At 32.9% G+C, this 15,483-nt stretch overlaps 1 protein-coding gene across 1 annotated transcript in view; it reads left to right on the top strand.

Annotated features, from left to right (window-relative positions):
- The first annotated feature begins 7,539 nt into the window (after nucleotides 1-7,539).
- Nucleotides 7,540-15,483, top strand: part of LOC124366630 (DENN domain-containing protein Crag) — a 50,400-nt gene continuing 42,456 nt past the window's right edge. The window contains exon 1 of the mRNA XM_046823227.1: nucleotides 7,540-8,078. Within this exon, the coding sequence (XP_046679183.1) occupies nucleotides 7,877-8,078 (202 nt within the window). The 5' untranslated portion in view covers nucleotides 7,540-7,876. The remainder of the gene's footprint in view (nucleotides 8,079-15,483) is intronic.

Raw genomic sequence — 15,483 nt, 5'->3', positions numbered from 1 at the left:
AACACGGATTTCAGCGAGGAAGATCTACTGCGGCCAACTTAGTGGAGTTTACTAAGTGTGTTGTTCTTCCTGCATTGTCGAGAGGAAAAACAGGTGGATTGTGTTTATCTGGACTTCAGCAAGGCCCTTCGACAGAGTTGGACATTCCCATTTGCTGAAAAAACTTGAGGCTTTTTGGTGTAACTGGAACCTTACACGCATGGTTTCGAAGCTAACCTTGACGGGCGTACTCTTCAGGTCAAGTATGCAGGAAACGCTCTCCAGACAAGTTAATGTTTTGTCTGGTGTTCCCCAGGGATCACATCTGGGACCCTTTTTGTTCTCCATGTTTATCAATGACATTGGTACTACTTTATCGAGCCAATATCTCCTGTTTGCTGATGACGTTAAGATCTTTGCTGAGATATCAAGTATCCAACATCAGCAGGAACTTTCAAAGGGATCTACAACGAATTCAAGACTGGTGTCAAGCAAGTGGTATGGACTTAAACACTGATAAATGCAACACTATGTCGTACACCAGAGCTCATGAGATCCTGCAGTTCAATTATACGCTCTATGGTGTCACCCTTCAGAGAGTTACGAGAACCCGTGACCTTGGAGTTCTCCTTACATCAACGCTGGACTTTTGGTGAGCACATTCGCAGCATCGTCAGTAAAGCAGTCTCAATCCTAGGGCTTATATGCCGCACCTGTCGTCGTGGTTTCTCTGCTACTGTAGTCGGGGACCCTGTATGCTGTTCTGGTCCGTCCGGTCTCCTCGAATTTTCTGCTGTGGTCTGGTCCCCTCCTACCTAGGTTGGACACATCTCAATGCTTGAATCTGTTCAAAAGCGTGTGTTCAGAACTGTTGGTGTGAAGCTTGGTTACCAGTATCTCGATGTCGATTGGAGACAATGTCTAATTTTCTTCACCTTCCACCGCTGTCAGTTCGCAGAACCTTAATGGATATGGTTTTCCTTTTTAAGATCTTGAATGGGATGATCGAATGTCCAGCCATTCTTCAGGCAATAGACCTTCATATACCTCGTAGTCAAGCACGGAGCTCCCAACTGTTTCACCAGACGTCACCATCATACCAACTACCTTTACCACGGAACGATCCCGAGGCTGATGAGAAACGGGCAACAGTATGTGTTCTGACGTGGACTTCTTTGATCCGTCTTTTCGTCACTTCAGGAGAAACGTACTGGCAGCCTATAACTTCACCAACTGGAGCCTGAAAATCGACAGTGTGTTCTAAGTGATGAGTGCCTGGGTGGTGCCTTTAAAGGGCCACATCGTGCTTTATGCACGAATATTGGCTGTGATAGCAACTTAATAAGGGTCCACATAGTGCTGCGATGTTATATATTTGCTATCGTTACTGTTATCTATCTGTTATCTATATTTTATTATTTATGTTATTGTTACAATGTATTATATAGTTTATGTCCATTGTTATTGTCCTAGTTACTTATATTGTTATGTACTGTTATTAATTTATTATTGTATATATTATTGTTGCATGCTGCTTCTAAGTTACTAGTCCTCTTCTGAGCTAATTATTGATATTTTGTAAAATGGTGTATTGCCGTAAATGAAATAAATAAATAAATAAATAAATTAGCAATTATACAGTATTCTGATTAGCAGTATATTAGGATTGGTAATTTGAACTGAAGCGACTCTATTATAAGCTACTAAAATTGACAAGGAAAACTAAATAATTTATTGATATAATGTGCAAGACTTGTTTTCTGGAAGTTTCGAGTGAGAAGAAGTTGTGTGAAATCAATAATTTTAAGTCATCATTTTGTAAGAAGAGGACACAGGAATGAATTATTTATACTTTAATTCCATATGAAATTCACTAAGTGAAATTTATGCATAATATAATGCTGTGAAGTGTATTGTAAAACAATATGATTTAACCTTCTTTGAATCCTCTCCAGCCGGTCTACATGACAAATCTGATAGAGTCCATATAACAGCGCCAAACTTCTTAACTGGTCCCAATAAGTAATGTAAAATATTCTGAAAGTTTCAGTATTGATATAATCTGTAGATGCTAATAGAATACAAACAAGTACATAATTATTACAAAGTAAAAAGAAAAACATAATATGAAAATATGGATTAAGTGTTACATCTAATTAACTCGTATTAAGGAAGAGCCATAATTTCTTAAACGTTTTAGAAAGTATATTGATAAAATGGCTTGTAATATCAATTTTGTTAGGTTTTCAATAAGCCGAAAGAATCCAGTCAAAGATGTTTAAGAAATTAAGATTTTCAAGAGATCAATCTTTCACAGATCAAATACTGCAATAAGTGATGACATTTTAGTGTAATGATACCATTGGCTGAGTTTGCGATCTGTGAGATGACAAAATTTCCCAAAATAAATTTCAGTACTTCCAGAGGCCAAGAATTTTTAGAAATAACATGCTTTGCTGGCTTCAAAAGGTTCAAACCTTCCAATGTTTGGGACATTCAAATAATTGGAACTTTCATGATTAAGGAGGAGTTTCCAGAGATATGAAGTTTTCTGAGTGCATACAATATTATTATCATACATAAGCTATAATCTCCTATAGAGAAAGTAGAAGCGTTACAGCCGTGACGCGACCAATGGAAATACCTACTGGCTGGAGCCCCTCATCGTCCGGAGTCTTATACAGATATGAATCTTTCAGATATCAGAGGCTTCCTAAAATCGGTATCTCCAGTAGAGAAAATCTCTGAGGTGTTAGTAACAACGGTGCTCGAGGTATGGTATTATGCTGTCTGTGGGACACTGGAAACTCATTGAGACCAGAAACACAAATTCCGGATTCTTTAAGGCCGATAGGTCTTAAAAGACGTGGGTTTCTATACGCTGAATATTTCTACAGACACGAAGTCCTAGAGCCGTAAGAGTCGGGAGTTTCCAGATTGTAGATGTTTCTAGAGGGTGGTACAGTACGCGCGCTGAAGGTTCGGCCCTGTCGTTGCCCTACTAACCAAAAATAAAAATATTGACTCTCCAATGATCCGTCACGGACGTCAATGTTTAATTCTCGCTCGACAATCAACTTATGGTTAGACCAACTTCCTGTACAAATAAAATTTTGAAACTTCGCAGATCTATTTTCCTGTTTATGCCAATGCTAATGGATGTATTAAGTTTCAATGTCTTATTACTTTTCTTCAATAAAATATATTTTAAAATTAACTGTGCCAAAATTGTGATACAAAAAAGTTTGTATGTGAGGATTTTTTTATTATTTGGTCAGGAAACTTTCACCAGCGGGAAAGTTTTTCTGAATGAACTGAAGTTAATTTTAGATTTAACTTTTTTTCAGATACATAGTTTAGGTTAGCCGTAACTTAGTCTGAAGTGGAATGTATCACCGACACCGCTGCTCTACAGTTTATGGCCCATTCACGTAAATGCAACACGACAATACCATTTGATAGTTTATCATTGAATCACTTTGCAATAGTTTATTTCTGAAAAAAAAAAAAAAAAAAAAAAAAAAAAAAAAAAAAACACTGTAGGCCATAGTGGTGATCTGTGATAAACTAAAAGTTTAAACTTTAATGAAATTATGTTGAATTTCATTGTATTATATTCGAATAGAAAGTGTTTTGGGGTGTATTGTTTATAAACTAATTTTATGACAGATGAATGAATACGAAATACTGTTGTATAAAGAATCCTGTTTATGAAAAACTTAATTATTAATTATTTGGCATGACAATACATTATTTTTTTAGCATTTCTACGAATACATTATACATAGAGGCATTGGTTATATATGGATTAAACCGTATTACATTGCTGCATTCAATTCAAAATTCGAATACTACCTTAGCAATACACTGCATATTAATTGACTTTCTGACAGATAAGAAATAAAATGTCATAAATATATTAGTGATTAAAAATCGTAAAATTACTAAACGTCTAACAATACAAATTAAGAATTTAAATTCTCAACGCATAAATGTAGAATTCGTTATTTTAAAATCGGCGTGGTGAACAGTATTTTCCCTATATTTTACTTAGTTTACAAAGCTGTTCTTACCTATAATAGAGTTGCCAATGGCGAGTTATTTCCATCCTCACCACCCGTTTCCGATTCTTCGCTGGCATCCTGTTCACTGTTGCTGCCGTCAGATGAGTCATTCAAACTAATAATAAATCTCTCTGTTGTGTCATCAATTAAATGTTCCTTTTCATAATATTCATCTTCAAATTTTACAACTTTCTTACAAACCTTTCCCCAGTCTTCTTTTGTTATTGAGTCTATCTTCTCTTTGCATAACGCTATGGTATTTTTAATATTATTTACAACATTTTTTTGACCTACATAATTTTTGAAGTGAAAACTTCTTTAGGCGCGTTGAGCGTTTTGGTAGAGGGTAAAATCCTCGGTTCGCGTCACCGACATGCTAATGATACTAACCTGCATGAAAAAGTCAGTCTCGCTGTGTTTTTTAACCGTAGACTTGGCCGCGGACTACTAACCTGCATGAAAAAGTCAGTCTCGCTGTGTTAAAACTGTCCCGGCGGAGTATGAAAACAGACTGCGAAAATCAGTGACCTTTACGGCTTTATCTCGCGATTTAAAAGTGAAGCCAATGTCGTACAATTCTGTAAGATGCGTCAAATTAAAGCTCTTAATATTGGCAATCTATTGGTTACATTTTTAAATATTAAAAAAAATTTCGAAATAATTTTGATTATTGTTTACATTTTACATAGCGTTTACAATGACAAGAAAAAAGTAGTAAGCGAGGATTTTTTTTTATTTTTTGGTCAGACAAAATTTGTCAGCGAGAAAGTTGTGTGAAAATAGATGAATATTTTTTTTGTGTAATTTATCATTTTTTATTGGAAGTTTAGTTTAGCCTGTAGTAGCGTATGAAGTGATGAGTGAACGTTTCTGCCGGAACTGTAGTTGGCGCATTGGCTCACTGATACCGTATTAACTCAATAAATTAGTTTATTGTGCAATAAAAATACCTTTACGAAAGAACCAAGTTAATTTAACTAATTTATTAGTTTTAAAAATATTGTGGGTTTAATTGTTATTGCAATTATATTCTTTATCCGTAGTAATAACTGTATTATTTACAACGGTGTTCAACTCACTGTTGTTCACTCGGTGTTTACTCACTTGTATTCTATGTTTAACTAACTATTAATATTGAGCAATTACAACAAGTATAATGATTGCATTGAACTTTTTTTTCATTAAAATAATATTCTTTAATACTTACAGTACTTTTTTATTAAGATATTGTTAAGATAATTGTATATTAATTATTTTTTCAACCACTTTGTATTTATATTTTGTTCATGATTTGTTTAACCCATCATATGTAACTAATAAATAAAACATAAAAGATTTCATATAATTTTTGCATATAGTTTTAATTACTCTCAACTTAATAGTTCCGTTTTCACTTCTATCGGCAGTCCCACGACTGCTACTGTTTTTTTTTTTATTATTCCCCAAATATTCTCAATCGGATTTAGATCTGGATGGTACGGAGGAAGGCGAAGAACGCTGTGTCCGTGGTTTTCTAACAAATCGTCAAATGCAAATCTTTTAAATACATCCTTATGTTGTTTTACTAAACTGTACAATTCGGGCTTAAGTGACATTGTATCAAACTGCAGTCCATGATCTTGTAGCCACTTGATCATTTCTGCTTTTTTGGAACCTGAATTAGGTGCTTTATTAACTTGGACGTTATGATAGGCGGCATTATCAATAATTATTAGAGAGTTAACTGGTAAGTTTGGAATGAGCTGAGTTCTTGTCCATGTCATGAAGTTCGCATGGTTCATCTGATCATGATAATCTCCTTCGCTCGTTCCCGCTTTCCAAATTAAGCAAGCTCCAGGAATAAACCCCATTTCACCCCCTGCGTGCAGTATTATGGCCCTCTCGCCTTTACTTATTTTCTTTTTAAAACCTTGAAGACTGGCGTCACTCTATCCCTTTTCAGTCACATGAGATGACAATATATACGATTCATCAATGTAAACAATAGAAGAGTTCTCTGCTCGCGCTTGTTTTATACTTCGTAAATAGTTTATACTGTTTCATTCTTATGTCACTAGCTTCAATCAAAATTTGCCTATTATTTTCAATTTTTTTCCACCGAAATCCTAATGATGCTAATATTTTTCTGAGGCTAGTTATACTCCCTTCATAGTTAATTTTTTCATTCAGCTTGTTTTTTAACAATTGAAGAGTTGGCAGGCAACTACCAGTTTTATAAAATTCATGGACGGTTCTTCGAACAACACATTTATCAAAGTCGTCTAGTTCTACTATTTTCTTTTTTTCTTTTGTATTTTTTAGGGGTAGTGAACGAACACTCCCCTTCAGTTGAAGAATCCATAATTTTTTTCACGGCGAATCTCCTTATTCAGTGTCTTTGAAACACCACAAGCCGCGGCAGTTCTTTCTAAACATTTATTTATAGGGATTCGTTCATCATTAGATAGTTTCGACTCATTTGCCATGAACTCACTAACCCTCCATATAATTTCTCGAGCCACTTTGGAAACGTATCGGGCCATTATACCGACTGAGATGATGAATCAAAACAAAACTACTAAAACTTGTAATATAACCTTAATAGCAAGGATAATATTAAATAATTTGTAACGCCCTACAACTACCAAAATTCACTAACCTCACTACTAACTAAACTAATGAATTGTGTATAACTCACTTAAACCACTTGTCCACTTCTAACAACAGTGAATACTCGACTGTGAGGGAGAACAGGGACAATAAATATTCAGACTGTAGCGGGCCAAACATTGGCGGATGTCTGCAGAACAGTTGTTATATCGGGCAATCCACCCGTCCCCCGCAATAGCCCGCTCGGTTGACTCGGAGCCGAACCTTCAGCACGCGTACTGTAGTTCCCATTGGGTGAGGCTGGAAGTTCTTAAAGAGCAATAATCTTAATCTTGTGGCAAATGAGCAAAAAGATCTTGTTTTTATTGTATTGTGGTGCACACATTTATTTAATATGGCTATGACAAATGGCCATTGATAAAAATATCCCAAGCTAAAGTTCTTAATAACAACGACCTATTAAATTTCTTAGTTATATGTTTACTAAGTAACTTGCTTTTGCTTTACTGATAAAGATTTGAGTTTAAGATGTTTAGTTTTTAATCAATTTGAACGGAATCTTTGGACTGCCTTTTATTTTCTATTTTAACTGATTTCCTTCATCTTCTATTATGATTATAATATACAATATAGTATTTTGTTACGAGTTGTTCTGGGACGCTATTAAATTTATCAATATGTCAGAATTATACATTAATCTCAGACCATTCATAATATTAGTTAAAAAAATTAAATACATGCACTTTATAACTAAAATATAATTATTATGGATAAATATTAAAATCTAGTATAATTACGAAATGTAACTATACTATATGAGTAGTCTTTTTTGGAAGTTTTTATTTGAATACGTTTTTGCTATTCATGAGGCCAAGAAAACAAAAGTTATCTCAGAAGATCTAATTTTCAATATGGTTGCCAGTTACAAACAGGTGTATAAGTATGATGTACCTTCTGCTTCGTGGAAATTTATTTGTTGTTTTTACAAGTTTAGCAAAGTTTAATAATCTCAAAATGTATTAGTGCTTGATTTGAAACCGATTGCAGTGATTTTATAGAATTATTATTGTAAATTTATCCGTGTTAATGCGTAGTTGCGCTGTGTAAAGCCTGGGCCTTGAAGTGCTATTTTTGTTTTTCTTCGAAGCCTAACCTAATCTGCATAGTTACTTCATGTAACAAACTATCCTTACTATTTTTTTTTCAAATAATGATAATATTGTTTTAAAGAAACCAGTATTAAAATGGATGATAGAAGAGTTGCTGATTATTTCGTTGTTGCTGGACTTCCAGATGAATTAGAACCTGTTGATGATATTTCCAAAGATGGTTACCATTTAAAATGGTACCACACAAAGCCCCCTATAACTGACATTGCAGTAATTTTTTCCTCATTAGGCGAAACTTGCCCTCAAGGATATGAAGTTATTGAAGAAACACCAACAGGTATGTATTATTGGTAATTATTTACCTTAGCCACTTTACAATATTAGAAGTTTTTGAAAAGCAAAATATTAAAAAGTAAATTATAAAAACATTGGGGTAGGGTACGATAAGCGGATCTTGTTTTTTATATCGATGAATGTAATCATTGATACCTAGTATTCGCATCTCGAATCATAGACTATCAATTGATATAATTAAGTATTTATAACCCTAAATAACAGTCATGTTTTAAATTAAAATATGAGTATATATGAATATAAGAGTAATTGTTGGATATAAGAATATCTTATTGTTTTTTCCATGTACTAATGGTGTTACCGTAAATAAATAAATATAGGAAAACTCATAAATAAATGAGGAATGACATAAATGATTATGAGCCACAATTCATATGGTTTATGTTTTAATTATTGAATTGTTTATAATTATGCACACATAATTATATATTATTACGTGCATGTAGGCTATAATAATAATTATACGATTATGTGTATTTTTTCAAAATGTTTACAGCTGTTGATAAAGATTAAGTTAATTGTTCAAAATAATTAACCCTTTGGATGCCAGCCCATTTTCCAAAAGTACTACCCAGAAAACGCCAAGGGCATTATTTACAGCAGTTTTGCAAGCTTTCCACTAAATGTATCATAACTTTTTTATTTTTTAACAGATATTGATGATTTTTTTACCATTATTTTGCTTATGAAATGCCCTTGTTCTGTTGGTAAATTTTAGTTGCATAAATGTGTAATTTAAACTTATAAAAAAGTTAAAAATTAAGAAAAAAAAAATATTAAAATTTCCAAAAAAAACATTTTTTTTAGGGTAATTCTAAGCCAATATATGGGTCAACCTCGATTTTTCTCATATTACAATATAATGTTCCAATAGTCAATTAGAAAAGGAAATGACTAGAATTTCTTGCCGGAAAGCAGTTATAGGGAGCAGGCAAACTCATATTACAATATAATGTTCCAATAGTCAATTAGAAAAGGAAATGACTAGAATTTCTCGCTGGAAAGCAGTTTTATAGGGAGCAGGCAACTGCGAGAATTTACCTATTAGTCATCAGGGGCACTGATGTGATCTGGGCTTAAAATTTGGAACTACTCGAGTTAATTTTTTTTCTAAAAGAGCAAGCAGCGCGAAGCGCTGCGCAGCGGGCAAGCATCGTGCGTGATTTTCGTATATACTGAATTGATTCAGGCCAAAGGAATGACACAGATTCCTTTACCAGATTTTTACGGAGATTTTTATATTGGGCGGATTATATTGGTTTACTTTGCTTTCCAGCATGTAATTATGTGTTTTTAAAATTGTTTTACATACATTACCTTACATTATATTGTAATATGTAATAACAATTTATCAAAAAATTTTAATAAAAAAAAGGATCACGCACGATGCCTGCCCGCTGCGCAGCGCTTCGCGCTGCTTGCTCTTTTGGAAAAAAAATTAACTCGAGTAGTTCCAAATTTTGAAGCCCAGATCACGTCAGTGCCCCTGATCACTAATAGGTAACTCTAAGCAATATATGACCGTCTGGCGGTTGCCTACTCCCTATAACTGCTTTCCGGCAAGAAATTCTAGTCATTTCCTTTTCTAATTGACTATTGGAAACATTATATTGTAATATGAGAAAAATCGAGGTTGACCCATATATTGCTTAGAATTACCTTTTTTAGCACAAATAAGTGGTTTAAAAGAAAAATGTGTGCTGATTTCCTGTTATATCCTAGTAAACTATATCTAACCCTTAACCTAATTACAGAATTTCAAAAAGCCTACCTTATATAGAAGTCCAGTTATGATTTTTTTCACTAAATGTGACACGGGGCACAGTTTTTGTAATTTGCAATGGACGTTGTATGTAATGTTACACTATATTCACAAATCAATATTTGACACTATACAAATCGGTACTTTGGGATTATACCAAACCACACCACTATGAAGAACACAAAAAATATAAATTTATAGATATATTATAAACAAACATTGTAGAACAAAAAAAAAAACAACTTTTTAATTACAAAATTACAAACTTACAAAGATTATCAATTGTTAATGAGGTCAGATTCGCTTAAACTTTTTTCAATGAACTTAGAACATTATAAAATGATGTATTTGTGTAACAGAATTAACATTCCATCAATCAACAAGCATTTCCAGGTATTGTGATCGGTATTGTGGTCGCTGTTATCTTATCTTTCTCGAGAATCCCGATTACGGCAGGCCGCGCGGCATCACTCACACGATTATTTAAGTTTTTTGCACAGTACATAATTGCCTTTCCATTACAAATTCAATTTATATTTCTGATCAGCCCCTCTAGAATTATATTTATGATAGATACTATCTCGAGGGATGTTTTTCTTTCGTTGACATCAGCGCGAGCTTCGGAAGCACCTTCGGCCGGAGGCATTCGCATTTTGGGTGGCGGAGTTTGATCAAGAATAATGACAAGTTTTGTGTGTTTTTTTTCAATAAAGAGTTTAGTTTTTTGTTTGGTAATGTTTGTTTTTGTTTGAATTTTTGTGTTTGGAGAAATGTAGGGGTAAAATACGAAATGTACAACAAAGCGACCAACGGGCGGCGAGACTCTGCAATCACGTTATCTACTACACCGCTCGACTTTGACCTCTGTCTGAGGATGGGGAGGGGTTTGCGATAAGACAATTCCTGTTTTATACTGACGAAATATTGTTCTACGCTAATCTAGTAATCAGTAGAAGCTAATGTCAAACTGTCTGAGGATGGGGAGGGGTTTGCGATAAAGACAATTTCCTGTTTTTTATCGACGAAATATTGTTCTACGCTAATCTATTAATCAGTTGAAGCTAAATGTCAAATAACGATTCATGTCTGGGTGTGGTCTGTATAATCCCAAAATACCAATGAATCTAATAAAAGGGGCATAGTAAAAATGCCCTAACAACAAAAGTAATGAGAGAATTACAAACGTAAAACAACGCATAGCAACACGAACGTAACCTCAATCTCGACCAAACAATTCAACAGCTGCGAAGCTCAAATACGACCAAACAAACAGTCCATAAACGAATTAACTACTTTGTGGTTGCAAAGCAAACTAATCGACTATCGATTAGTCAAAATTTCGCGGCGGCAATAAGATGAACTATAAGAAAATTTACAGGTGAAAAAGCGTGACGTACCTATATTACGGCCGTTGGCGATTTTCAGTTGAGTAGCCGACGGCCGTAATACCGGTACGTTGGCATCCAAAGGGTTAATTAGTATCGATTGGTTATATTGATGGTTATGATTAAGTAATATCGTTTGCCAATTTCGATATAAAAAACCGGGTCCGCTTATCGTACCCTACCTAAACAGTGGTTACAAGTGGGGTACAGGGTAAAATAAGCGGATCCGGTTTTTTAATATTGAAGAATGCAATCATCTATACCTAATGTTTGCATCTCAAATCCTAGACTATCAACTGATATAAAAGTATCTATACTCTCAATAACAATCATATGTTTTAAATTAAAATATGAATTTAATATTTACAGCGACCAAACAAATTATTATAACCAAAATTAGGAAAAACTGAAGACAACCATAGGGTATAATAAGAAACAATAACTATTTCTATAAATAACCATGTAACCAAATGTAGCTAATCATAAAAAGCACCATTGAGATGCCCAAAGACGTTGCACAATAGTCAACCGAATTGATATAACAAAGGGAAACTATCAAATATTCACCAAGGGGGTATAAACAATTAGTGTATGACGAAAAGTAAGGAAAGCGAGCATGCATACTGTATACTGCATACTGTGGCCATATTTATCTTGTGAGAGTGACATATTTGTTAAATAACAACCATCTAGTTTCTTACTCTTGTCCAAATGGCAGACAATACTGAGTGAGTCTGCCATAGTGAGGAAATAAGAACTTTGATTTTGAAAAAGTACTGAAATATTGACTTGTAGAACACTTAACATAGTCCTTTTTTATTAAGCTTTCAAATGTAAATAAAAATTTTTTAAGACATTTTAAAGATTTTAATTTTTTACTCCTTTTGGTATTTTTTTGGATTTTATCCGTTACCGGTACTCATTTTAGACTATCAAAGGAAGACGTCATATGGCGTCCATAACTTACTCCTTATACTAGAACTGTTAATCGACAAAATATTGTCGGTCAATGCCGCTTCTGTGGTGTTAACCGTCAAAATTTTGTCGGTCTCAAACATTCCCTCGTATAATTACTTTTTACAATATACTTGCACCGTAACGTATCGATATAATTCATGCACCATTGGATTCGGGAAGAAAAATTCCTCTTTGTATTATGGTTATGACGTAGCAAGCTTTGAACGTAAAAGAAAACGACGCAGTTTGTTTGTGACCGCCATATTGCCGCTGCCGTTCTGTATCACTTTCGTGCCGACTGTGGATATTTGTAAGTTTTAATAGTTTTATACACGTGTTTTTAGTGTCGTATTTAATGTGTAGTGTGTTGTTTGATGTCGTAGTAGTGTAAACATATATATTTTAGAATAAATCAATTTCTATTTACTGAAATATTTTTTGAGAAATTACCGGCTTTGTGTAGGCTATGGCAAAATGACTTGGCTGAAATTCATTTCACATAGTTTGTTATTGTTTTCACTTACTAAACGTTATTTATAGCACTCTTTTAGCTCTGAAATAACTATTTATTTTTGGTAAATAGATAGTTTTCACAATAAAATATATATTTCCTGTAAAATTTTTTTTTTTCTTTGGTTATATATAATAAAACTGTTTGGGTTATTTATTTATTTACATACGGTATACACCATTTCACATTTGTTATAGGTATTGTGAAAATACAAGAGGCTTGATATAAACAACTTACATAAATAGTTTACATGCCATATACATGCTAAAGCAAACAGAAGCAAAAAAATAAGCAAAACAAGTGCCAAATAACATTAACATCGTGAATAAAAAGAAAAATTACAACAGCAATATAGTTCATAAAACAAGTGCAACGAGAAGGTGGAACCGTAAAAAAGACTTAATTAAAGTACCGGTAGCGTATAAAATATAGAGTTACTTATATACTACTGAGACTACATATGCATATGAACAAATACAATACGAAAGAAAAAATAAAGATTAGCGTAGCCTATGTTCATTGATATATATAAAAAAAATCACAAGAAACCATTTCCATTTAGCAAAATATAAAAAACATGCTAACAATACATGCAAATTTTGATGCTATTATAATAATATATGAACAAAAGTGTTAAGAAAATAGCAAGCAATATATAACATTCACAAGAAACCATCTCTATTTAGTGAAATATAAAAATATGCGACAATACATGCAGGGTTTGAATGCCATAAATATAAACAAAAGTGTTTAACAAAAACAAAAAAAACAGCAAGCAAAATATAACGTTTCAGTGTCAGAGTTTTCACGTGTGCCAGAGAGATATTTAGTGACCTCCCTCTTGAATGATGTGTCGGACATTCTATAAATTTTTTCATATCGGTTATTCTCGGTTATTCTATAATTTTTTCCATATATTTAGTTATATTATAGTTTTCTAACTACATAATATTTCCTATTACTTATAAACCATAAATTTTATAAATTTGATATAGTACAAGCGATCATATATAGATTTAGAAACGATTTTATATTTTACTGAATGAAAATTTTTTTGCAAAATTTTTGAATAATGGCAAAATGCAACTTTTTTTACTTTTCAAAAACAATTTATGGTAATTATTTCATTAGTACTGTATAATCTCTATTTTATTCTAAGTAAGAAAATATGCAATATAAACATGTATTCATAGATAAATGTATTAACAAAACTTGTTTTAACCAAAGTCTTGCGTGTACACCTGATTTTCAGAATTTATGCGCATCAGTGCTTTTTGTTCTATAGCTTTATGATGCTTTCATAAATGTGTATAATGTTTATGTTTTTCTGAAACTAGATAAAATTTGACACAGAATGGCTATCTTACTTTTAAATATATCTCACTATAAACTTCATTTTGCTAGGTATGGTCCCCCCCAAATTTAAGAAATATTTTTCGTAAATTTTTTTTTTTTATATTTGATTAAAAAAAGTGTATATACTGAACACAAAAAATATATACTTTTATTTATATTGCTTTTATTTTATATTTTTTAATAATTTTTTTAAAAAAAACCTTGCGCGAAGCTCCAAAACAGCCCGACACTACAGGATGAAATGACCGCCAGTTCTAGGGTTAAAGGGTTAAATCATATATCAATTTTTGTCAAATTATTCGTTTTTTTTTATTTATTTACTTTAACCTGCAGTACTGGAAAATGGATTCTTTGAATCCAAAATGTACATTGTGAAAATAAAAACTTCAAAAGTGTTAAAAGGTGCTTTCTTTTCACCTCATTTAGTTTTTTTATAGTTCATACTTTATAGTCTCTACTCCTTCATTGAAAGTTCTATAATGGTTTCCACAATATTTTTACCCTAGGTGTACGTGTCACATGTTTCGTATCATTTGAATTGAAGATTTAATTCAACTAAACCAAAATTCTATTGCCAAACTTATAGTAAAATAAAACATTAAAATTGGGCCTGTTTATTTATTTATTTAAACAGTCATCCCGTTATAAAAAATATTGGCATACTTGCTTATTTAATACTGGATACTATTTTGATACCTAATTAACAAGATCTATGCTCTATTGGTTATTGTTAATTAATGGCAAACAAAGTTGCACAATGGTTAAATAATTGTGGGAGGAACAATAATGATACATACAGAGAATGAATTTAATCTCAATCCTACCAAAGTCTAAGAAACTAATGCGCTATGTAAATATTTTAGCAAAGTACTAAGATAAAGTTAGTATTAGTATAGTAAAGTTAGTATCATCAGAGATGAACATACAAAAATGTAAAGTAATGAAAGTAGAGAGAAGGGAAGGAAATAACAAAGAAGTGTTAGTTGAAGGAAAAAGACTTGAGAAGGTGAAGGAATTCTGTTATTTAGGAAGTATCATAACAGATAGGGGCACAATAAGAGAAGAGATAGGAAACAGAATATGGAAGAGTGGAAAGTTTTTCAATATGGTGAAGAAGATTGTGTGGAGTTGGAACATTGGGAAAGAATCAAAAGTATTGATGTATAAATCTTATTTCCAACCAATTTTATTATATGGAGCAGAGACGTGGACGTGGACTAAAAATGATTTAAGCAGATTGCAAGCTGCAGAAATGAGATTTTTAAGAGGGATAGAGAAGACTACAAGAAGAGATAGAATAAGGAACGAAATAACCAGAGAAAGATTGAAGGTAGTTTCACTGCAAGAGACAATGGAAAGAAGAAGAATACAGTGGATGGGGCATGTGAAGAGGATGGGAGATAATAGAATGCCTAGA

Source organism: Homalodisca vitripennis, chromosome 7 (genome assembly GCF_021130785.1).
Source record: "Homalodisca vitripennis isolate AUS2020 chromosome 7, UT_GWSS_2.1, whole genome shotgun sequence".
NCBI lineage: Eukaryota > Metazoa > Arthropoda > Insecta > Hemiptera > Cicadellidae > Homalodisca > Homalodisca vitripennis.
The sequence above is the reverse complement of the archived record's forward strand: the minus strand, read 5'-3'. Positions and strand labels throughout refer to the sequence as shown.